This window comes from Arvicola amphibius, chromosome 5 (genome assembly GCF_903992535.2).
Source record: "Arvicola amphibius chromosome 5, mArvAmp1.2, whole genome shotgun sequence".
NCBI lineage: Eukaryota > Metazoa > Chordata > Mammalia > Rodentia > Cricetidae > Arvicola > Arvicola amphibius.
In genome coordinates, this window is record NC_052051.1 from 48844675 (window position 1) to 48868871 (window position 24197).

At 39.3% G+C, this 24197-nt stretch overlaps 1 protein-coding gene across 2 annotated transcripts in view; it reads left to right on the top strand.

Annotated features, from left to right (window-relative positions):
* Nucleotides 1-1717: 1717 nt before the first annotated feature.
* Trpm7 (transient receptor potential cation channel subfamily M member 7) overlaps nucleotides 1718-24197 on the top strand; it is an 88766-nt gene continuing 66286 nt past the window's right edge. For both annotated transcript variants that reach the window (XM_038331606.2, XM_038331607.2), the window contains exons 1-4: nucleotides 1718-1979; nucleotides 14440-14519; nucleotides 19723-19761; nucleotides 21967-22165. In XM_038331606.2, the coding sequence (XP_038187534.1) occupies nucleotides 1977-1979; nucleotides 14440-14519; nucleotides 19723-19761; nucleotides 21967-22165 (321 nt within the window). In that variant the 5' untranslated portion in view covers nucleotides 1718-1976. The remainder of the gene's footprint in view (nucleotides 1980-14439; nucleotides 14520-19722; nucleotides 19762-21966; nucleotides 22166-24197) is intronic.

A 24197-nucleotide genomic window follows, 5' to 3' on the forward strand; every position in this document is an offset into this window, starting at 1 on the left:
ATATTCTTCAGAATGCCTGCTGGTGAGCATGGATAACCTTCCAGGCTGTCTGGTGTCTGAATATTTCAGATGTTTTGGTTAGTTCCACCAAAGAGTATTCCTGCTCACCATTTCCCACTTGAAGGTTTTCAGTTTACCAGGATTCTGAACTTACTGACCATTTTATTCCTACATCATCCAGAAAAGGAGAGAAACATTTGCTGCAGGGACAAAAAGACCAGAGTTGCAAAGTTCCCAAGAAATTAAGTGCTTTTATTTCACTATATTTTGATTTTCTTGTTTGTCCTAGCTCCTAGACTATAAAGCCACTACAGGCACAAAAATGTAAAGATCCAGCTGATATCACAAAGATTATTTATTGAATGATTGCATAAATTAGTGAAGACCCCCTGAAATCTGGACTGGAAATCTATTATAACATATATATTAAACATTTTTCTTTTTTTCTTTTTAGACAGGTCCTCATTATGTAGTCCAGGTTGGTCTGGAGCTTGATATGTAGACCAGGCGGGCCTTGAAAGCACAGAGATACGCCTTCCTCAACATCCCAACTGCTAGGATTAAAGGCATGTGCCACCATGGTCTGCAACTAAAACATTTTAAAACCCTGTTCCTCCTAGTCCTGCAAAATGGGGTGGGGGAATATGTATCCCCGGTTGGCCTGGAACTTGCTATGTACACCAGGCTGACCTTCAACCCATAGCGATTCATCTGCCTCTGCCTTCAGAGTGCTGGGATTAAAAGTGTGCATCATCACACCAGGGTTTTTAATGTAAAAAAATTAAAGAGAGCCGGGCGGTGGTGGCGCACGCCTTTAATCCCAGCACTCGGGAGGCAGAGGCAGGCGGATCTCTGAGTTCGAGGCCAGCCTGGTCTACAGGCGCTAGATCCAGGACAGGCTCTAGAAACTACAGGGAAACCCTGTCTCGAAAAACCAAAAAAAAAAAAAAAAATTAAAGAGAAAAGATAGAGGCAGAATGGAGCCTTAAGGCGAGGAGCCTTTAAATCTGTCAGAGCGGAAAGAAGACGTGTCAAAAGCAGGTTTGGTTTCGTGTTTTTAAGACGTCTGACCAGCTTCGAATTTACCGGAATCCTTTTTGCCTTAGCGTTCTGAATGCTAGTAACTACAGGCATGTACCGTTACTCCTGGCCTTAAAAAACTGTTTCAGGATGGCAAACGCCTGTGATCCCAGCACTGGGGAGTAAAAAGCAAAATCCAGAGTTCAAGGTCACTTGGGGCCAGAAGCCTGGGCTACAAGCGACTCAAAAACCACTAATTGTCTGGAATTCTAGATCAGGGGATTTGAGGACTTTGCACACACATGGTACACAAGACATACATTCAGGCAAGTCACACATGCACTTAAATAATAAAATAAGCCACTAATAACAGATAAAAATAATAAACAGATTGCACCCTTGATGGGAAAGGGGAGCGTGCGGGAAGCGATCACAAGTAAGCAACGTAGAGCGCAAAAGCGACAGGCATGCAGTGCCGCCGTAGGAGCTGCGCCTGGCGAACCCTGGGGGCTTCTGAAAGCGGAACATGTTCTCGCACAGGCCGGGGCAAGGGAAGCCCCGAAGCCAGCGGCACCGGGAAAGCGGCAGGGCGGCCCTTCCCGGAGGCTGGGCGGGGCTTCGGCGTGGGCCGCAGTCAGCGCGCCCTTCACGTGACGCGCCCTCCGCGCGACGCAGTCGACGCGCCCGTCACGTGACTGCCTCGGCCCGTCTCCGGCGGAGGCGGGCGCGGGCGCGTCCCTGTGGCCAGTCACCCGGCGGAGCTGGTCGCACAATTATGAAAGACTCGACTTCTGCTGCTAGCGCCGGAGCTGAGTTAGTTCTAAGAAGGTTTCCCGGGGCTGTCCTTGTTCGGTGGCCCGTGCCACCGCCTCCGGAGACGCTTTCCGATAGATGGCTGCAGGCCGCGGAGGAGGAGGAGGAGCCGCTGCCCTTCCGGAGTCCGCCCCGTGAGGAGAATGGTACGGAGCCGGGCCTGGCGCGGGCCGGCGGGCGGGCGGGCCTCGCGGGAGCCTGCGCGGTGCCCCGGGGAGCTCTGCGGGCCTCCGGGGCGCCGTCGCCAGCGGAGGAGCCTCCGGGTTGACATGGAAAAGGAGGGAGGGCTGGCGTGGTAACGGAAAGGGGAAGGGAGCGGGTTCCGAGCTGGGACTTGTTGGCTGTGCCGCAAACGCTCTACAGGTACATTTCTCTCTCCATTTTTTTTTCCTTCTTCTTTCCGTAACCGAACGGGAGGGATTTTGATGGTGTAGACGGTGATGTGGCTCGGGCTTTCCTTTAGCGAGAGGGAAGGGACGGGGAAGGCTGAGACAGTGGGTGCCAGGTCTGCGTCGAACTCCCCCGTCTGCTGTCCCAGACAGTTTGTAGCGAGGTGCAGACGGGAGGGAGTCGCTGCGGTGCAGCGGTGGGGAGAGCTTTTGTTGTCGCTAAGGCCGGGCACCGGATTTGGAGATTTCTTACAAAGAAAGCCATTTAGATCGAGGACCTGAGCAGGGCAGGCATTCCTGGTCAGTCGTTTCACTTGATATACGCTTTGTGCAAACTGGTCTCCCTTTGGCGAAGCCTGACAGGTTTAGCTTTCTTTCTTTCTTTCTTTCTGAGACAAGGTTTCGCTGTGTAGCCTTGGCCGTCCTGGAACTCACTATGTAGACCAGGCTGGCCTTAAACTCAGATCCGTTTCCCTCTGACGCTCGTGTGCTGCGATTAAAGACGTGCGCCACCACGCCGGGCTCGGTTGAGAAATGCTTACCAAACTTAAATCGGACTTTTACTTATAAAGTACTGTTTGTTCAACTTTGAATAAATAATGTAGTTTCCACCTTCTTTCGTAATGTGTCAGTGAAGATTTTCTTTTTATTATTTTTATTTTTTTAAATTTTTTTTTCTTGAGACGTGGTCGCTTGTAGTCCAGGTTGGCCTCAAACCCCGAAGCTGCCTCGATCTCCTCAGCGTTGAGATTACAGTTGTCTGTCACCATCCCTGACTTTTCCTATTTCCTGAAAGGAAACTTCAAATCTCACTACCTCCGCTAAATCATTTCGTTTTAAGTACTTAAGTGGCTTTGATTTAAAGGACTATACTGGAGGGTGAGTTGAATCAAAGTGTCTTGCAAGCTGTTAGATACTTACCGACTATTCAGTGATATAACTAGCTTTTCAGTTTAGATAGTAACCAGCATAAATTTGAACACACTGACTCAGTATTTAAAAAAAAATGCTTTCATTAACAGATGAAATCGCCCCAAAATTACTTTGTAAGTAATTCACCATGTATGTCGGATAGTGTGAACTTAATATTGTTATGACATGGATAAACTTGAGAAAACAATCTCACTTTAAAATTTGAAATTAAGAGTCATTTGTTTGATTTTGTTTTTGTTTTTCGGGACAGGATTTCTGTGTTTAAACCCCTGCCATCCTGGCACTCAGAGATTAATCTGCTTCTGCCTTCTGAGTGCTGGGATTATAGGTGTGGCCACCAACCACCCGGCTAAATTGAGTCCTAATCTTTTTTTATATTGCTTAAGTCCTGACTTCTATTGAATTGGGTGGTTAACATTACAATGAATTGGAGAATTGAACTTTAAGTTTATTTTAAAAAGTTATTCTAATTTGAAGTGCATTAGTACTTTTAGAGATTTGTTCATTCTCTGGTTCAGTTCCATTCATATTTAGAAAATGGTTATCTATATAATGTGTTTTTGGTTAGTATGCCCACTTCCCTGAAGATTTAGAATTTTTAGAACCTCTTGAGTCTTTCTGTCTGAAGGGGAGCAGTTCTTCAACTTTGGTAGACTTGGCTCTTACTTTATCAGATTAAAATTATTTTTCTCACTTTTTTTGGTTTTTCGAGACAGGAAGAATGGTTCAGGCTGTTATGCCCAGGCTGGTTTCCACCTCCTGGGCCAAAGGGATTCTTGTGTCTCCGCCTCCTGAATAACTGTAACTATAGTTGTGTGCTGCTCCACCTAGTTTAATGTCATAGCCTGCTCTCGTTAACTTCTAAAGGTAGATGATCATTTTTCTCTATTTGATGTCAGGAGCTACGTTAGGATTAAAGTCTGTAAGCACTTTCTTGTCTCTCCTACCATTATTTAAGCATACTAATCTAATACTTTAACTATCCACATTCCAGAGTACTGGAAACCTCAACCTTTTCCTTTACTCTTGGGAAGAAAAAAGACTCCTAAGACAAGCCACATCAACAATTTTAGCCATCTTGACAAAGTTTACTTATTGTAAAAGTATGCACAAAGTGAGATTTAACAGGTGTGGTACCTACTTTCTTCTGATAGTTTGGTAGTGTGCCAGAAGTGATAGATGGAAAGGTATCTAAGAAGCTGCTACTATGAGGAGGAGACTGGAGAAGCCCTTTTTTATATTTGAGCGAGAGCTTCACCTTACCTTTTTTAACACTAAATTTATTTATTATGAATATAGCGCTTTGCCTGCATGGCAGAAGAGGGCACCAGATCTCATCATGGATAATTGCTTGTAATTGCTGAGCCATGTCTCTAGCCCCCCTCCTTTTTTAAAAAAAAAATTTATTAAGTATACTGTGTTCTGCCTGCATACATGCCTGCAGGCCAGAAGAGGGCACCAGATTTCATTACAGATAGTTGTGAGCTACCATGTGGTTGCTGGGACTCAGGACTTTTGGAAGAACAGGCAGTGCTCTTAATTGCTGAGCCCCGCCTTACCTTTTAATGTGTGTATTAAGTTTGTTGTTGTTGTTGTTTAGTTTTTTCAAGACAGGGTTTCTCTGGCTTTGGAGCCTGTCCTGGAACTAGCTCTTGTAGACCAGGCTGACCTCGAACTCACAAAGATCCTCTTGCCTCTGCCTCCCGAGTGCTGGGATAAAGGCATGTGCCACCACTACCTGGCGTGAATCAAGTTTTTGTATTCTTTAAGAATATAATTTACTATAACAGACACAGGATATTGTAAGAATATAATAGGCTTGAAACAAAATTTAATATGATTAGCTAGTAGATGTTAGCATTTAGATGTGGCTATTGTTCTGAATGTTTTACACAAGCCAGTTACATATTAATCACTCAAGAAAACTATGAAGTAAATACTTATTTCTCTATTAATTAAATAAGAAGAGAAGCACAATTACTTATTAAAGATTTCCAAGTTACTGAATGGTGGAGTAGGTGTTGATCAGCCTAGGAATGGAGCTTGCTGTTTAAGGAGATGTATACCTGTGAGCTTTCAGATGAAAGGTGTTAAGGGTAAGTTTTTTTTTTTTTTCTTTAAGATTGGAAGCTGGAGAGATGTCTCAGTAGTTGAAGAACACTTGCTCTCTTCCAGAGTATCACAGTTTGGTTCCTAGCACCTACATTAGGCAGTTTACAACCAGCTGTACTGCAGCTCCAGGGGCTCTGACACCTTCTTTTGGCATGTATTGACAAGCGCATGGTAATATGCATAATAAAGACAGAAATCTTTGTTTTTAAAAAGTAAAATCTTTGCTGTTTTTGTTTGTTTTTCGAGACAGGGTTTCTCTTTCTCTCTCTGGGGAAGGGGGGTTCGAGACAGGGTTTCTCTGTAGCTTTGGAGCCTGTCCTGGAACTAGCTCTTATAGACCAGGCTGGCCTCGAACTACAGAGATCCTCCTGCCTCTGCCTCCCGAGTGCTGGGATTAAAGGTGTGTGCCACAACAATTTAGCAGATGTATTTGTTTATTATACCATATTTTCTTCCACTAACATGAAAACTAGTAGGATTTACTTTATGGCTAAACTCCTTACATGTAGACAAGTTACATGCAGCTCAGTTTTACTTATTCTACTTTGACAAATACAGACTTTAACTATGTGAGGGGATTCTTAGTAGTTTGGAAAAGTCATCTACTAACCTAAATAGATTCTTTAAGAGTAAATTCTGGGGGCTGGAGAGATGGCTCAGTGGTTAAGAGCACTGGCTGCTCTTCCAGAGGTCCTGAGTTCAATTCCCAGCAACCACATGGTGGCTCACAACCATCTATAGTGAGATCTGGCGCCTTCCTCTGGCGTGCGGGCATACATAGAGGCAGAATGCTGTATACATAATAAATAAATAAATTTTTTTAAAGAGTAAATTCTGTATTAAGGCCTGAGAAAAATGTATGTATCAGTAAAGAATTATGAAAATACTGAGGGGTAGATCATGTGTTAATATCATTTGTTTAGTATTAACAAGGCTTTCTACTAGATAATGCCCCAATACTTCTTTACATATCCCCTTTTCAGATTAATTTTTGTTATATATCTAAACACCTACTGGCTATGTATTTGACGTATCTGTTGCTTTGTTAGGACAAAAGTCACTTTATTAAGTGTCTGCTTTGAATAATACAATGTTTCTGTAGTTTCAGGCGTTTGAACACCTGGTTCCCAGTTGTGCTGCTGTTTGGGGAGGTTTAGGTGGTACAGTCTTGCTGAAGAAAGTATACCATTAGTGGTAGCTTTGAGATGAAAAAGTTTATCTTCCAGTTATTTCTTGCTTCTTTTTTATGGTAGATGATGTGAGCTCTTAGCCTCCTGTTTCTCCTGCTTTCCCACCATGATGGACTCTTAACCTCTCCTATAAGGTGTCTTCTTCATGGTGTTTTATATCCCCACAGCAAGGAAGGAACTAATGCATGCAGTATGCGCTATTACCTAGTGAGCCAGTGGTTCTCAACCTGTGTGTTTCGACCTCTTTAGCTAACCTTTACCTTCAAAAATAGTTACATTACAGTTCATAACAGTAGCAAAATTACATCAGTAGCAATGAAAATAATTTTATTGTTGGGTCACCACAATATGAAGAACTATAGGAAGAATTAAAGGATTGTAGCATTAGGAAGGTTGAGAACCACTGCTCTAGCTTCCTTGTGGTTTTTAATATACTTAAAGTATATATATGTTACACCCCTCTCACCTTCCCCACCCACATTATCATTCAAGGCCTGCTTGGATTTACTTTGAGCAGCACTGTTGGAATGTGTCTGACTAGAACTGTGACATTTTAAACCTGGCTAAATTACCTGAAAGCCAAGAAGAAAACCCCTTAGTTCCTGATGCCCATCCCAGTGCTGCATTCCAGACTAACTGATTCCAGCTCTTGTGGGGCCTGCCTCATTCATTTACCAAAGCTTCTGTGTTCAGTCTCAGACCCTGTGTGTTGCCTCAGACAACATGGGCCAAAAGAGTCACCTTTTATGTTTTTAACAAACTCACCTCTACCCATATTCTCCTTCCAGCTACTTGGCAGGATTTAAGACTGAAATTATGATGCTAGATTAGCAAACAGAACCTTTAATTAATAGCTGTCCACCTGTCCTTTGGGATTTTTACTGCCTATTGTCAGGAAAATTACTGAGTTTCAGTAGCTGAACAGCTATAAGCAGTGCTGTTAATTCACTGTCTAGCTAGCAGTTTTGAGGGTGCTTTTTAGACTTTTTTTAAACTAAATTTTGTCTTAAGGTAACTAAAATTAATATATCAAAAAGTTAATCTGAGTTTTGGTAGCGCACACCTTTAATCCCAGCACTTAGGAGGCAGAGACAGATGGGTCTCTGTGAGTTCGAGGCCAGCCTGGTTTACAGAAGGAGTTCCAGGACAGGCTCCAAAGCTACAGAGAAACCCTGTCTCAAAAAGCAAACCAACAGAAAAGTTAAATAATATTTGTAAATGTATGTATTGTAGTTAGGGTATTTATTGGCTAAAAGCACATGGAATCTAAAAAGTCAGAAACAAGCAGAGCACAGAACAGTGGGGAGTAGGGTGGTAGAGTGTCAGATTGGAAGCCCTTTCCTACCTGGCCTTCATACAGCATATGGAAGAACGGTGCTACTGTGGGGTAGGTGGGAGAGGTGTTGAGATTTTCCCCTCAGATCACCAGCCCACTCCCATCCTCAGGAGTGCTTTCCCTTTCTGACATTGTTTCTATTCCTGTTTCTAATCATGTGTCCCATGTCCAATTCTTTGCTGTGGAACATAAGAACCTAAATATTTAGGCAGGAATCTTTAAAAGACCCAGATCCACACCTATAACATTGGGAGAGAATCAGGGGATACATTTAAAGTGTTTAAACTTACAGTCTTAAAAGGAATACAATCTGAAAACCTAATTGATGTGATGAATAATATTTTATATACTTGAAATCTGCTGAGAGTATATTTGGGTAATAGATACATTAGTTTAATTACAGTCACTTCACAGTATATTTAGAAACATCAAATTACATACCCTGAAGTTACACTACTTTTCTTACTGTTTTATTTGAATTGGGTCTGGCTTGTAGCCTAGTTAGACCCCAATCCCCAATCCTCCTGCCTCCATGTTCTAACTGCTGGCATTGCAGGTAGTGCCACTACATCTAGATAATGCCTACAGTTCTTTTTTGTTTGGTTTTTTTATTTTTTGAGACAGGGTTTCTCTGTGTAGCAGTTTTGGCAGTCCTGGAAACATTCAGTTCTTACTAGTCAGTTATATATCAGTAAAGAAATAAGTTTTTTCTCTCCCTCCTAGAGCAAAAAGCAGGATTAGGATCTATCTGCTCTATGGTTGATCTAAGAACTCTCATCAGAGAGGAACAGTTGATATTGACTTGTTGATAATTATGGTCCTTTTTTTAATTATTTGATTTTTATCATTTTATGTGCATGGGTGTTTTGCCTGCATGTATGTCTTTGTATCATATGTAAGCAATGATAGTTGATGCCAGAAAAGGGCATCAGACTCACTAGAACCAGCCTCGTGGGTGGTTGTGAGCCACAATGCGAGTGCTGAGTATTAAATTTGGGTCCTCTGGAAGAGCAGCCAAGGCTCTTAGCCACTGAACCATCTCTCCAACACCATCTGTGACTTTTTGAAATCTTTTTCTTTAGTTGAGTCCAAGAGATTCCTTGGTGGATGTAGTAGATATTTGTCTATTGCAAATATAAGGAAGAAGGGGTGTATTTGGGTTTATAGTTCCAGAGGCATAGAGTCCATCATGGCCTTCTTAGTCATGGCTGGAGAGATGGCTCAGCAGTTAAGAGCACTGGTTGTTCCCCCAGAGGACTCAGGTTCAATTCTCAGCACCTATATTGCAGCTCATAACTGTCTGTAACTCTAGTTCCAAGGGATTTGACACCCACACACAGACATATATTCAGACAAGACACCAGAGCACATAAAAATAAATAAGTCATTTTTTAAAAGTTTTAGTTAGGGTTTCTATTGCTGTTATAAAACACTATGACCAAAACAACTTGGAGAGAAAAGGGTATATTTCATCTTATATTCCATCATGGAAGGAAGTCAAAGCAGGAACTCAAGGCAGAAACTTAGAGGCAAGAGCTAAAGCAGAGACTTTGGAGCAGTGCTGCTTATTGGCTAGTTCCTCATGACTGCTCTGCCTGCTTTATACAACTCAGGACCAGCTGCCCAGGGGTAGCATTGCCCACAGTGAACTGTGCCCTCCAACGTCAATCATTAGTCAAAAAAAAAAAGTCTCAGGTTTTTCAGAAGTTCGTCTTCCCAGATATAACTCTAGCGTGTGTCAGGTTGACAGAATGATCAGGGGACAACTGACTGACCCCTTGTCAACTTGACGTGCTACTACATTACTATTAAACCACAACTCTCTTTCTTATTCTCAAGATCTCATATTAACATAATAATTAAAACATTCCAACTTTTAAAAGTCCAATAGTCTTTAAAATACTTTGAGAGTTCAAAGTCAGTTGTGCCCGGTGGTGGTAGTAGAGGCAGGCAATTCTCTGAGTTCAAAGCCAACCTGGTCTACAAAGGAAGTTCAAGACAGCCAGGGTTATACAGAGAAACCCTGTCTTGAAAAACAACAACCCCCCCCCCCAAAAAAGTTCAAAGTCTCTAAGATAGCTAAAGTTTCCTAACTGTAGGTTCCTGTAAAATCTGAAAACAAGTTAAATACTTTCTTATTCCAACAGGGAAGAACCAGGGCACAGTTACATTCAGATTAAAGCAAAACCAAAGTCCATCGATGTAAAGCTAAGTGTCAGACATCTGGGACTCACAATCTTCTGGGTCTTAAAGGGCACCTTTCTGTCTGTCTCTGCACGTCTCGGGCTCAGACCAGCTCCATTTCATAGCTATTGCTGTCCTTGGTGATTGTCCCATGTCTCAAATTCTGGAGTCTCTGCTCTAGCTGGTCTGCACCTTAACCAGTAGCCTTTCCTGGGCTCTCTTTAGGACTCTGACCCTGTCATACATGGTACCAAGCCTCAACTTGGCCTCTTCATTCCTGGACCTTCTACAGCAACTGAGGCTGCCTCTTTACCTCTGGCCTCTCCTACTCTCTCACAGTGTCAGGCCCTAGCTGGTCTCATTGACTGTTTCATGCCTTTAGAACCGAGTATCACTCTTATATGTAACCAAGTTTGGCTGCCAGCATGAGGTACAGCCTTGGACTACAGAGTACTGATCCTGAGGAAACACTTCCTAGAAGTGTTTTTGCCTTAGTGATGTTGTTCTCCTTATCCTTCTTATTTTTTTTTTAATTTGTTACTCTTTTTTTTTTTTTTTTTTTTTTTTTTTTTTTTTTTTTTTGAGACAGGGTTTCTCTGTGTAGCCCTGACTCTCTTGGAACTCACTTTGTAGACCAGGCTGACTTGAACTCAAAGATCCACCTTCCTCTGCTTCCTGAGTACTGGATTTAAAGACATGTGTCACCACTCCTGGGTTATTTGTTACTTTGAAAGACTTATTATTGACTGGACTTAGATTTAGAAGTAGAAACTTTCAGACAGTCCATATCTCTGTCTCTTGGCATATTGGTCATATTTCTTCATTCTTTTGTCCAAAGTTCAGCATATTCTGAAACCTCCTCTTTGCTTTTCTTCTTCTTTTGTTTCTTCAGAGCTAATATGTTGGCATTTGTGTTGCAGGACATGTAGGGTAGCAAGATTTCAATCTTGGATGTTTTGGTCTTGGGCTCTTTATATTCTTTGTTCAAGGCCTATCTGACATCATATTGGTTCACACCATCTTTAAAGAGATTAAAAAGCTTTCAGATTCCATGAGCTCTTTTGGGCCCCAACCCTTAAGTACAGTAGTATATGTCAACCATTGAGGCACGGTAGTATCTCAGTCCAGGAACACATACATACATGCCCTTTCTTTCTCTCTCTTGCGTCCTCTCTCTTTAACTCTCCGTTTCTTAACAGTAGCCAAGTAGAGAATGTTCAGATTGACGTCCACAATGTATCCCAGAACAGATTTGCACTTCCTCTCTTCAATTCTTGCTCTGTAAGTAAAAACACCTATTCCTTACTTAAGAGCAGGTGCCCTCTTCTGTGGTTCAAGACACCTTGCTTCATGGGAAAAGCTTGTTGTTCCCACCACTGATTCCTACCACAGTTAACCTCTGTGGCCAAGTGCTTCTCATAGAAAATATGAAATCTGTGTTCATCACCCACTTCAATGAACTTCTGGCAGCTGATGGTCTGGGAGAGGGATATTAAGCTTCATCTTGACATGGCTGACTGCCTAGGAGGTGCCACAAAAAGGAGCTGTTCTTTTCTTGATCACAGTTGATTCTTCAACCCCAGCTGACCAGTATGGATTGTCCCAGCAAAGCCAAGATTTCACTTTTGTGGTTCTGGTCTCTTGTTAATGAAAGCTAATTCTTCTGCACCAGCTGACCAGAACCACAGATTCTTAATTCAAATAAGGGGTGGTCCCCAAATAGTCTCTAAGGGACTCAAACTTTCCTCTGAAACTGCACAAAGTAGGCCTCTACTGTCTGCTCTGATCTCAGCATTATCTCGAGTTCCCACAGCTTAAAGCAGTTCTTTAAGCTCTGAACACTTTGGGCTTTTTTTTAATATTTATTTATTTATTATGTATACAGTATGTCTGCAGGCCAGAAGAGGGCACCAGACCTCATTACAGATGATTGTGAGCTACCATGTGGTTGCCGGGAATTGAACTCAGGACCTGTGGAAGAGCAGGCAATGCTCTTAACCACTGAGCCATCTCTCCAGCCCCCACTTTGGGTTTTCCAGCTCAAAGTTTTAATGTCCTTCAGCAGTCATCCCCCAAACATGGTCAGGTCTATTATAGTAATGTCCTATAATTTAGAGACCAATTTTTATCTTAGGGATTCTTTTCTGTTGTGGAAAAAACACCATGACCAAAGCAGATTGAGGAGGAAAGAGTTTATTTCAGCTTATAGCTCTCAGGTCACATCCCACCATTCAAGTCCGAGCAGGAGTTTGCAGGGAGGAATTGAGGCAGATGTCATGGAGGAACACTATTTATACTTACTGGCTTGATCAGCCTGCTGCCCAGAGATGGCACTGCCCCCAGTGTGTTGGCTTTCCTATACCAATCATTAATCAAGAAAATGCACCCACAGGCTTGCCTATAGGCCAACTGATAGAAGCATTTTAGTTATAGATTTCTTTTTATAACTTTGCTTGACTTCTGGGCTTGATGGCTAGGGATCTATATTTCAGTCACTATAGTATTGAGAGAGAATTAATTTGGCATTTGCTGAGATAGGCAAAACTCCACGAAGAATGAGTGTTTATGTGAAGGTTCAATTTTAAGTTTGAGGTACATTTTAGGTATCAAAAGAGCTGACTGCCAGGCAGTTGATATGTGATATAAGAATATAGTGGAAGATTTGGATTGAAATACAATTTTGTGTTTGTTTTTGAGATGTGTCTCTGTGTAGACCAGGCTGTCCTTGAATTCACTCCCAAGTGCTGGGTGTTCGTTACCACACCTGGCCTGCAATTTTTTTTCCAGTATTGGGATGAAATTCAGAAATGGAAATGTGAATTACCTAATGTTTGTTTATATAAAAAAAAAAAAACCCAGTCTTTTAAAAGATTGGGAAGGAAGGTTGGACATGGGGACACACCTCTTTAGTCCCACCCAGCACTAGGAAACAGGTAACTCTCTTGCATTCATGGCCATCGTGGTCTACTTAGAGAGTTCCAGGACAGACTCAAAGCTACACAGAAACCCTGTCTCAAAAACAAAAACAAACGAAAAACCCCACACAAAACAAAACCAAAACCAAAACAAAAAAAATCCTTCAGATTGGCGTGTGGGCCTGTCTGTGAGGCATGTTCTTTTTTTGGGGTGGAAGTGGAGGGTATCTCTGTGTAGCTCCAGCTGTCCTGGAACTCTGTAGACCAGGCTGGGCTCGTCTCTAGGTCAGAGATCCATCTGGCCCGGTCTTAATTGTTATTTGATGCAGGAAGGCCCAGCCCACTATATTTGGTGCCGTCCTTAGGCAGGTGGGCCTACACTGTTTAAGAAAGGTAGCTGTCAATCGCCTTTCTCCATGATCTTTGCTTCAGTCTTTGCCTTGACTTCCCTCAATGATGAACTATTAGTTGGAATTTAAGATGAAACAAACCTTTCCCTCCTCGAGTTGTTTTATCACCACAACAAGAAAACAAACTAGGACAGACAGACACATTATTCAAATATAAGCACTTTAGATGCTTGTGACTTTTATTTTGATTCTTATTTTATTTTAAATATTGAAGGCTAATTTTGTCTGTGCTTTGTTAATTACAGTGTGATCATCTCGTAGGTTCTATAAGTATACATTGTCTGAATATTTGCTGATTCATTTTTTATAGATAAATATACTATCATTTTTTGTAAAACTGTGTGCTTGAAGAAAGTGGGTCTTTTCTATGTGGGATGCAGAAATAGGCATGTGTTCATCAAGTTGAACTTTGTTAATTGTGTTAAAACTTTAGAAAATACCTTTCCTGATTAGAAAGAAATGTATTAAATGTATGTGATTAGAAATGTTTAATTCTCATTGAATTTTTGCTTTTTTTAAATCTTTGATGTGGTTGATCTTACATAAGATGAACATACAAATTTGGTAGATTAAATGTTTATAATCATTTAATAACTTACTGTATTTCCCATCCAGATACTTATGAGCCCTGCCCTGTTTAGCTTCCACGATCAGATGAGATAACTACTTTCTGAGTGGATCATAGATAACCTGCTTTATTTCTGTTGATTTTTTTTCCTTTGACTAGAATTTTGCTTGTTATCTTTTTATATCGCAGTACCATTAGCTATTTTGTGCCCTTAACCTTTCTAGAAATACCTGATAGCTTAGGCTGGGTTTTTGTTTTCTCTAAGTTAAATGTGGCTGTCACTTTTGGTTCTTTAAATGGCTTAGGATCACATTAGTCCCTCTTGAGGCTTACTGTAAGAGTCTCACACTTGCTTTGTTTCCTCTGGCACAGCACTGTCAAATCATGTTTACTTCAGTGGAATTATTTTAATGATTTAGGGGTGCCAGCATTGATAATCGCATATAGCGCCTATTTAGTGGATTAAAACAAGATTAAATACCACACACTTTTGTGTATCTCTTGTGAAATTATTTCCTTAGATTAGCAGGCTGTAAACTTGTAAACCATCCTTGAACTCTCTGTTTTAGTCCCAGAAATCCTGGATAGAGAGCACTTTGACCAAGAGGGAGTGTGTGTATATTATACCAAGCTCCAAAGACCCTCACAGGTAAGCATGCATTGGTTTTTTCTAGGATCTTCTAGAAATTTAGATGTAAATTTATTGTTATTTGCTTACAGTAAACAAAATAATATAAGGTCACTGTTAATTTTTCTTTTGAGAATGGAAAGGGAGACTAAGCAAGTTACCAGTGCTCTGTATTTTCTTTCCTCGAACTGTTTGCCTGTCTCGGAACCCTAACTGTCTAAGCACCATAGAAGCTACAATAAAGTTCTTACCACTACCACCCCTATCTTGAAAACAAAAAGATACTTCAGAATTTGTTTAGTGGGCATATTAATATTCACTTACGGTTGGTGCTAAAGAATACGAGCCCAGTAGACACTTCCCCTGCCTTCTTGCTTGGAGATTAAACCTAAGACCTCTTAGAATATATAGAATAATATTTACTAGAAAAACTGTCATCAGAGAATATAGGTATCCAATTGCCCCTTTTTTTGTCATTCAAATGGCTTTGAGAGGAAGGGAATCTGATAGTTAAGACATTATAAATAAGGAAATAAGGAAAAAGTTGATCTTGTAAAACATCTAAGAAGTAATCTCAATATGACTAGAGAGATGGCTCATCAGTTAAGAGTGCTGATGCTCTCATAGAGGACCCAAATTCAGTTTCCAACATCTGTATCAGACTGCTAGCAACTGCTTGTAACTCCAACTCCAGGGGATCTGACACTATGCTGTCATTCATGCATAGATACCCCCCACAGTTATACACATGTGCATAGAATTACAAATAAAATTAAAAATAAAAGAAAAAGAAACATTCTTGGGCCAATGAGATATGGGCCAGTAGGTAAAAGAACCTTCTGTACAACCCTGATGAGCAGGGGGTTTAGTTCAATCCCCATGACCCACAGTGGAGGAGAGAGCTGACCACTGATGTTATCCTTTGCCATGCAACACACTAGGAAAATTGCAGAGAAAGTGGGTATTTATTTAGTGGGCTATGGAGGGGAAAGGAAAAGGGGAGAAGGATGAAGAGTAGAAAGAGAGAGAAATGGGGGAGGAGAGGAAAGGAGAAGTTATCTCTTCGAGAGAGACAAAAAAAGGGAAAAATATTCTTAAGATTTTTTTTGGTTTATTTTTAAGTGTAAACTTAGTAAGAAATAAATTAAAAATACAAATCAAAGGTTATTTCCTAACTCTACGAGGGAAGAAACTTGGCAAGTGTTTCTCAACTTTCCTAACACTGTGACCCTTTAATAGTTTCTAATGTTGTGGTGACCCCAACCATAAAATTATTTTGTTGCTACTTCATAACTTTTTTATGAATCATAAATATCTGATCTGTAGGATATCTGATATGCGACCCCCCAAAGAGATCATAGCCCACATGTTGAGATCTGCTGATTTAAAAGAACTTTGGATTTTCTTACCCCTTCCTTCCATCAAACCCTGTTCTCTGTCAAATAAACTTGCTCTGTAACTTTTACTTCTATTGAGTATGTGATTATTTTTTTCTTTTCTTTTTTTTTTTTTTCCTTTCATTTGGTCAGTCTCTTCTTTCCTCCCCAGTGTATAGCCCTCCTGTCTTCACGCTCAAGGGGCAGTCCTTCAAAGTGCTGGGATTACAGGCATGGGTCATTATACCTAGTTGGGCATATGACTCTTTCAAAAATTGCTAAAAGAAATCAGCATTTTTGTTACACATGAGGCTCTGGGCTTGATACCACAGCAACACACAGGAAAGATTTTTGTCAATAGCAGTTTTTGTTGTTTTTAGTGTTTAAGGACTCTACTGTTAGTTTATGTAGCGCTAAATGATTTGTAAGTGTGTTAATTATGACCGGTAGCAAATACAAGTAGGTACTTGATTGAATATTGTCTAAGATAGTGCATTCTGTTATCTTCAAGAAATGGTGATAAGTGGAAAATACTATTTTGGGGGGGGGGTATGCGATTCTTTTTTTCTTTGTTTTTTCAAGATGGTTTCTCTATAGTCCTGGCTGTCCTGAAACTAGATCTATAGACCAGGCTGGCCTGACTCTGCCTGTGCCTCTTAGTGTCCCCTCCCTCCCTCCCTCCTTTCCTTCTTTCTTTCTTTCTTTCTTTCTTTCTTTCTTTCTTTCTTTCTTTCTTTCTTTCTTTCTTTCTTGGTTTTTGGTTTGGTTGGTTGGTTTTTTTGTTTGTTTCTGTTTTTTAATGTGCCTATTTGAGTGGATGTTTTGCTTGTACACATTTAAGTCTCTCCTTTGCATACATGATACCTGTGGAGGCCAGAAGCCAATACTGATTCCCTGGATCTAGAGTTACAAGTGGTTGTGAGCGTACATGTGTTTTCTGGGAACAGAACTGGATTCTTTAAGAGCAGCAAGTACTCTTAACTTCTGAGCTATCTCTCCAGCCCATTTTTCTTTTGTTTTAGGACTGGGCCTTGTTGTGTTGCTCAGATTAGTTTTTGAACTACTGAACTCAGATAACAGTTTAGTTCTCTGGTTGCCAGGATTGCTGAAACTGTCAGTTCATACTTGCCTTACCTGCCTCTTGATTTTTAGTTGGCCAAAATGGTATATGTTATAAATTTGAATTTAGTTGATTAGTCTTGGAAAATATTTTTTAAAATGTTCTCCAGATTTTAGTAAATTCCTGAAAAAGGTTTTTCTTTAGTTTTGTGTGTGTGTGTGTGTATACACTTGCGTGTATGGGTGTTTGTGTTCATGTGGAATGTGTGCATTCATGTGGTAGCCATCCATCTTACTTTTTGAAACCCAGTGGCCAGGCTGGATGGTTTGCAAGCTCTAGGGAGCCCTCCAGCTCTGGGGTTTCAGACATGCACTGTTTTGTCTATTCTCCCCCACGTTTCTCTTTCCTAAATGTGGGTGCTGGGAATCTAGATGCAGGTCTTTATGCTTGTGTGGCAAGCATTTTACTGACTGAGGTAAATTTCCAGACCCTGCAGAAATCTTTAACTCTTCCAATCATTATATAACCTTAATAGCCCTTAAAATAATTAGATTCTGTGATTTTCCCCCCAATATTTTATTTTTACTAAATAGTTTACTAAAGGTGAGTTCTGTTGTTATATCACAGGGAAACACCATGAGTAGTTCCTAACACTGGGGTTCATATTTAGGATCCTAATTAACCCTGCCAGTTCTCAGATACCATTTTTCTTTCAGAAAAGTACGATTTTTTTGGTTTATTAAAAATTATAGATTTGGAGCCAAGGACGGCATATGCCTTTAATCCTAGCACTTAGGAGGCATAGGCAGATGGATCTCCACAATTCCAGGCAAATCGAATTCCAGGCAAAATCGAGTTCCAGAACAGCTAAGTTATACAGAGAAATTCTGTAAAAACAAAGCAAAACAAATGCTTCCAAGACCCTTCCAAAACATTACCGCCAACAACAAAAACCAATGAATTTGGCAGGGTATGGTGGTGCGCACCTTTAATCCTAGCATGTGGGAGGCAGAGACAGGTGGATTTCTGAGTTCAAGGCCAACCTTGTCTATGTGTAGTCAGTTTTAGGCCAGGCAAAGCTGTATAGTGAGACCCTGTACCCCCCAAAAAAATACAAAAAAAGGGAGCAATACAATAATAGATTGTATTGTTGATAAGTTTGTTATGATTGTGTTAGTTTTACTCTGCAGTAGAAATAATATAATCACCAGACATTAAAAAAAAAACACAAGCTGTTATCAAATAAAAAATGAAAGTCTTTCCACTACTGTTCTTTGGCCATAAGTTCACCTCAACAGAATATTCTGGTACTGTCCATTCCTTGACATTCCTTCCAGAGAGACCTGGTTAAAGAGCAGTCAGCGGTGAGTTCTCATCGCTAGCACTCATCTGAAAGCTCCTAGAAATAGTCTTTGCATGTCCAAGCACATGTATGTATAACCTTCTCCCCCAACTTTCAAGTACATACTGTTTTATCTGTTGTGTATTACTTATCTTGGAGATCATCACTTCATTCTTTCTCTTTGTTTTCTTTTGAGACAGGATCTTACTGTGTAGCCCTCACTGGCCTGAGACTTGGCTATGTAGACTAGACTGATCCAGAACTACAGCCATCCTGCTGCCTTTCACATGCACCATCTCACCTGACTTAAACTTTACCCCCTGTACTTTTTAAGTGGTACTGGGGCTAGAACTCAGCCTTGCATGTTCTAGGCAAGTCTCTACCACTAAGCTATATTCCCAGCTTACTTTATCCTCATTTGTTGCATTTTTGAGTTCTATGCCTGGATCATTTGTGTTAGTATGGTAGTTCCTTATTGATTAACAGTTTAGTTATATTCTTTTTTTCTCTTTGATGTTAAAAATGCTATAATGTATTATCTTATAATTTTCATTTTTCACATATACTTCAGATATTTTAGACTGACTTTAGCATATATTTTCAAAATATATTTTAAAATATATTTTGGTTATCAGTGCTAGGGAGTTGAAACCAGTGTTTTATGCCTGTTAGGCAGGTGTTCTACCACTGAGCTACATCCCCAGTTCTGACCCAAACTTCTGGAACTTGAGATAGAGTGTGAAGAGTTGGTATTTTTTATTTTGACAAGTATTATAAAATTGTCTTTCATAAAAATACAGTTCATAAAATATAGTTAAATTGACTATAAATGCTCTATATGTTAATGAAGCTATTCAAATATTTTTAAGTCTTTCCTAATTTAATCTTTATGTTTTTACTGTGAGCTCTTCATATTTTTCCATTTTTTGTGTTGGTTTTTTAACAAATTGATTTGAGAAAGCTCTTTATATATTGGGGAAATTCTTTTTTTAAAGTTCATGTTTAGATCTTATTAGTTGCATGTAAACATGGTTTTATATAGTTAAATTTGTCTTTTTTACTCTGTTGTAGTTGCTTAGTTTTATTTCAGAATTAATAGTACTTAAAATATATATCTATTAAAGCCAGGTGGTGGAGGTGCACGCCTTTAATCCCAGCACATGGGAGTTAGAGAAAGGAAGATCTCTGTAAGTTCGAGGCCAGCCTGGTCTACAGAGCTAGTTCCAGGACAGGCTCCCAAGCAACACAAAAAAACCTGTCTCAAAACAAAAAAAATCTATTTAAATATAAAGGGTTAGTTGAATGCATAAACCAACATATGCATGATCTATGGTATCTACTGAAATGATATATTATAGTTTTCCTTTGTTTCATACTTATGTGAATTTAAATAGTTAAAGATAAATATTTTTATGAAGTAATAACTTACCTTTCTGCATTTTATAGATGTCTTCCAGGATGTCAGATCTGTCAGCAGCTTGTCAGGTAAGTTTAGTATGAATTGCAGAAATTTTGAAAAATATCTGATATTTGAGAAAAACCTAGGTATAAAAAATGCTAGGTATAACACAGTGGTATAAAATTTACGTGATAGTATACTTAAAGGACATTTTGCTCAAACATTTGACAATGATGCTTCAAACTTAAAGGTACCACAGCAGGGTTGTGAGAGTGTGAGTTATTTGACCAGAGAGTTGAGGGACAGGGGATTCGGAAAAGCAAAAGAGGCTGTAGGAAGATCTGACAGTTAAAGATACTGTGGTTCTATCAGGAAACAACAGTGTAAAATACAAGTTGTGGTTGGTAGGCTGGGCTGCCAGCATTCAAGAGATAGGCAGGGAGATCTCTGAGCTCATGTAGTGAGTTCCCAGCCAGCCAGGGCTATACAGTAATTCCCTGTCTTAAAACAAAACAAAAACAATTGGAGAGAAATAAGTAGGGACCAGATCATTTAAGTATAGTATATGGTATGTCTTTTACTTCTGATCTTCCATTAGAAAATTTGATTTCTTTTAGAAGAGGTAGGTAGCAAACTGGAGAGATGGCTTGTTCATTAAGAACATTAACTGTTCTTCCAGATGATCCAAGTTTGATTCCCAGCACCCACATGGCCGCTCCCAGCCATCTGTAGCTCTAGTTCCAGGGGATCCAGTGTCTGCTTCTAACCTTTGTTGTAATTACTTGAATCTGATGCACATAAATACTCAGATATATACTCATACACATAAAATTAACGTACTAGATTTTCTTCTCCCCTCTTCCTTTACAACCATCATTCTTTCTGCATGTTTTTGAAGATAGAATCTCACACAGCCCACACTGGCTTTAAACTCCTTGACTGAGGCTGGTCTTGTTCCTACTCCTCTTGCTTCCACTTCCCAATTGTTGGGGTTACAGGTATGTGCCACCACACCTGGGCAGAATTTATCATTTTTAATTTATATTCTTGTGACTATGTTTTTTTGATTAGGTTATATTCTAGCTTGTTTTAGGGTTTTTTTTTTCTCTTTACCATATTCAGCAATGCCCTAGCATGACTTACCTACCTATATCTATTTGTCTGTCTGTCTGTCTATCTATACCTACCTACCTATCTGTCTATATTTGAGATGAGGTCTGTGTAGTCCTGGATGCTTTCAAACTCGCAGAGATTCACCTGCCTCTGATTCTTTTAACTGCTGGGATCAAAGGTGTGTGCACCACCACTCCTGGCCCTAGTAAGGATTTGTTTATTCCTGGTTGATCTATATTTTTTGTTGAACTAAAAATGTAGAGTCAAGAATTTTCAAATTTGAATTTTTTGTTTTTTACTTCAGCGTGTTTCAAATTTTAGTCCCCATTTCTTCCTTTTGGAAGTTTGAATTATATATTTTGAGCTATTTTATATTATTCTAACTTTTAAAACGTCTTCTAGTTCTCTTTCATTGTGTCTGTATTTTCCTCAGCTCTGGGTCATAGTCTTAATATTTGGTGCTTATTTCTAATACTTGTTTTATATCATCTGTCATTTTTGATTTTATTTAGTGTTGTTCCCCCCACACACACCTTTTTTTTTTTTTTTTTTTTTTTAAGACAGGGTTTTTCTGTGTAGCCTTGGCTGTCCTGGAACTCGAATTCAGAAATCTGCCTGCCTCTTCCTCTGCCTCTAAGTGCTGTGATGAAAGGTTGTGCCACCACCATCCAGCCTATTTTTTTCCCTTTGATCTACTACTTTTTTACTTCATTGCATGCCTAGGATAAACACTTTTTTCAGCTTTGTTGCTATTTCTTTTGTTTTATTTAAGATAGGATTTTTTTTATTATTATTATTATACCTAGTAAACCTCAAGCTTGTGGTCATCTTTTCATGTTCTCCCAAGTATTTGTAAGCCACCATGTGTTGCTTCATGTCTGGGAAGTTATTTTTTTTATCTATCTATCTATCTATCTATCTATCTATCTATCTATCTATCTATCTATCTATTTTCTGTTTTTACTTGGTTTATTTTATTTAGTGCCCCCCCTCCCTTTTGAGACAGGGCTTCTCTGTGTAGCCCTGACATTCCCAAAACTCACTTTGTAGACCAGACTGGCCTTGAATTCACAGATCTGCCTGCTTCTGCCTAGAGGAGTGTTGGGATTAAAGGTGTGTGCCACCACTACCTGTGAATGGGCTCTTTATCTTAATATACTTTTGCTTTTTACCTTTAGGTGTTTCTGTGGTCGTTTGGTCAAGCAACATGCTTGCTTTACTGCAAGTCTTGCCATGAAATACTCAGATGTGAAATTGGGTGAACATTTTAATCAGGCAGTAGAAGAATGGTCTGTAGAAAAGCACACAGAACAGAGCCCAACAGATGCTTATGGAGTCATCAATTTTCAAGGGGGTTCTCATTCCTACAGAGCTAAGGTATGCCACTTGATTATTTTATATTTCATTTATCTTGTAATATGTATAGTGCCAAAACAGAAAGTAAGGTACAGTGCATATGTTAAAGTTCTTTATTATAAGGGTTGACATAAGTACAGAATTGTATTTTTGTAGATCAAATAGTTTGTCATTATAAAAAGTGTTTATTTTATTGACAGAATCTTTGTTTTCTGAAAGGAGAGCTAAACCTCCTTACCTTTACCTTTTAAACTTTTCTTAAGGTAAAAGACATCATTTTCTTGAGAAGCCAAAGTATTAGGATCATGTGAATCTACTTTTGGGATATGTCTAGGTAGTATAGAAAAAGCCTGTTTGCTAAACAAAATCAAATCCCCCAAAGTGTGTGTATATAGTCTTTAAAATTAAATCTTTGTATTTGATTTTAAATGTAACCATCATAGTGTTAGCTATCTGTTTGTCTCCCTTTTTTCTTTATTCCTTTGTCTTATATTGTTTTTAAGTTTTTTATTAGTGGCTTCCTTTACTTATACATTATTCTTGTGTTCTTTAGTATAATCTTGTAATAAACACAATTTAACTTGCTCTCCCTTTAACCACTCTCCAATGTAAAAATGTTCAGAACATCTGTAACTGCACTGTTTCTCTTGTGGCTTATGTGCATTTGTTAGCAGGAATTTAAATTCTGTGTATTTTAAAATTCTGTAATGTAATTGTTGATTATTTACATTGACATTTTATAAACTTTGCATTGTTCCTCCTCCCTGGCTTAGGAAGAGCAGTGTATATTCGTCTCCAAGTTTTCCTAATTTAATCTCATAAGTTCTTACTGTTTTTGTAGCAGACTGAGTCCTAAAACACATGTTATTTGCTTTAATGCTTCCTGCTCTTTTTGTACTCATAGTTAAACAGAACAACAAATGCTTTGGATAAATTAATTGATAATTGAGTATAAGTAGGTAAATTGACCTTTTGAATATTAATTTGTATAAGTTGTGCAGTACTAAATATTACAAGAATTTTTCCAAATTTAAAAGCCGTTTGTTATTTTATGTTTTTAGGAGTGTAAATACTATCTAATTTATGTGAATTTGTTGTTGGTGATTTTTTTTGTTTTTCAAGGCAGGGTTTCTCCATATAGCCCTGGCTAACCTGGAACTCACTCTGTCCCACCAGCCAGCTCCTGAATAATGACACAGAGACATTATGAGAGCTTGACCTTTAGCTTAGGCTTGTCTCAACTAGCTATTATAACTTAAACTAACCCTTTTATATTAATCTATGTTCTGTCAAGTGGAGTTAACCTTTTTTATCTTGCACCTCGTGTTTCCTCTCTTTATCTCCTGACTTCTGACTTCTGCATGCTTACATTCCTCCTTCTTTCCCCAGTAATCTGGCCTATACCTCCTGCCTAACTATTGGCTGTTCAGATTTCATCACGTCAGTCACAGCAGTGCATCTTCACAGTGCACAAACATACCACATTCCCCACTTGTCTAGAAAGGAAAGGTTTAACTCTAATAAAACTATATTATAAGAACAATTATCAGGTTAGGAATTATATTCACAATATCCAGTCCATTTGTATTTGGCAAATTTTCAGAAAGTACTGTATATCTAACTTAAGGGGTCTAAAATTTTAGCCCCAAACCACTGTCTATCATAACTTGTATTATCACCCTAAAAAAAAAATCTTTTTAAACAACTTAAGCTTTTATGTTTCTCAATCTTAAAAACTTTACATCACTTATATAAGTTTCTTTTCTGAATTTGGTAACAAGAAAAATTGTAACTATATCTGCTCTTCAACCCAACAAAGACTCGAAAAGGATACACTGTTACCCAAGTAAACAGGAAGTACAGAACAAGCAACTTCCAAAACTATGGAAATGACAGAAACAGTTGGACAGTCAACAAAGGTTCCTCTGCAACATTGGGGCATACCATCCTTGTCCTATGTGCCTAAAAATTCTGACAGACTTTTTTTGTGAAGAAGGAATTTTGACGAATTTTTGAAGAACTATCTTATCTTGTCTTGGCAAAGTTCAGCAGT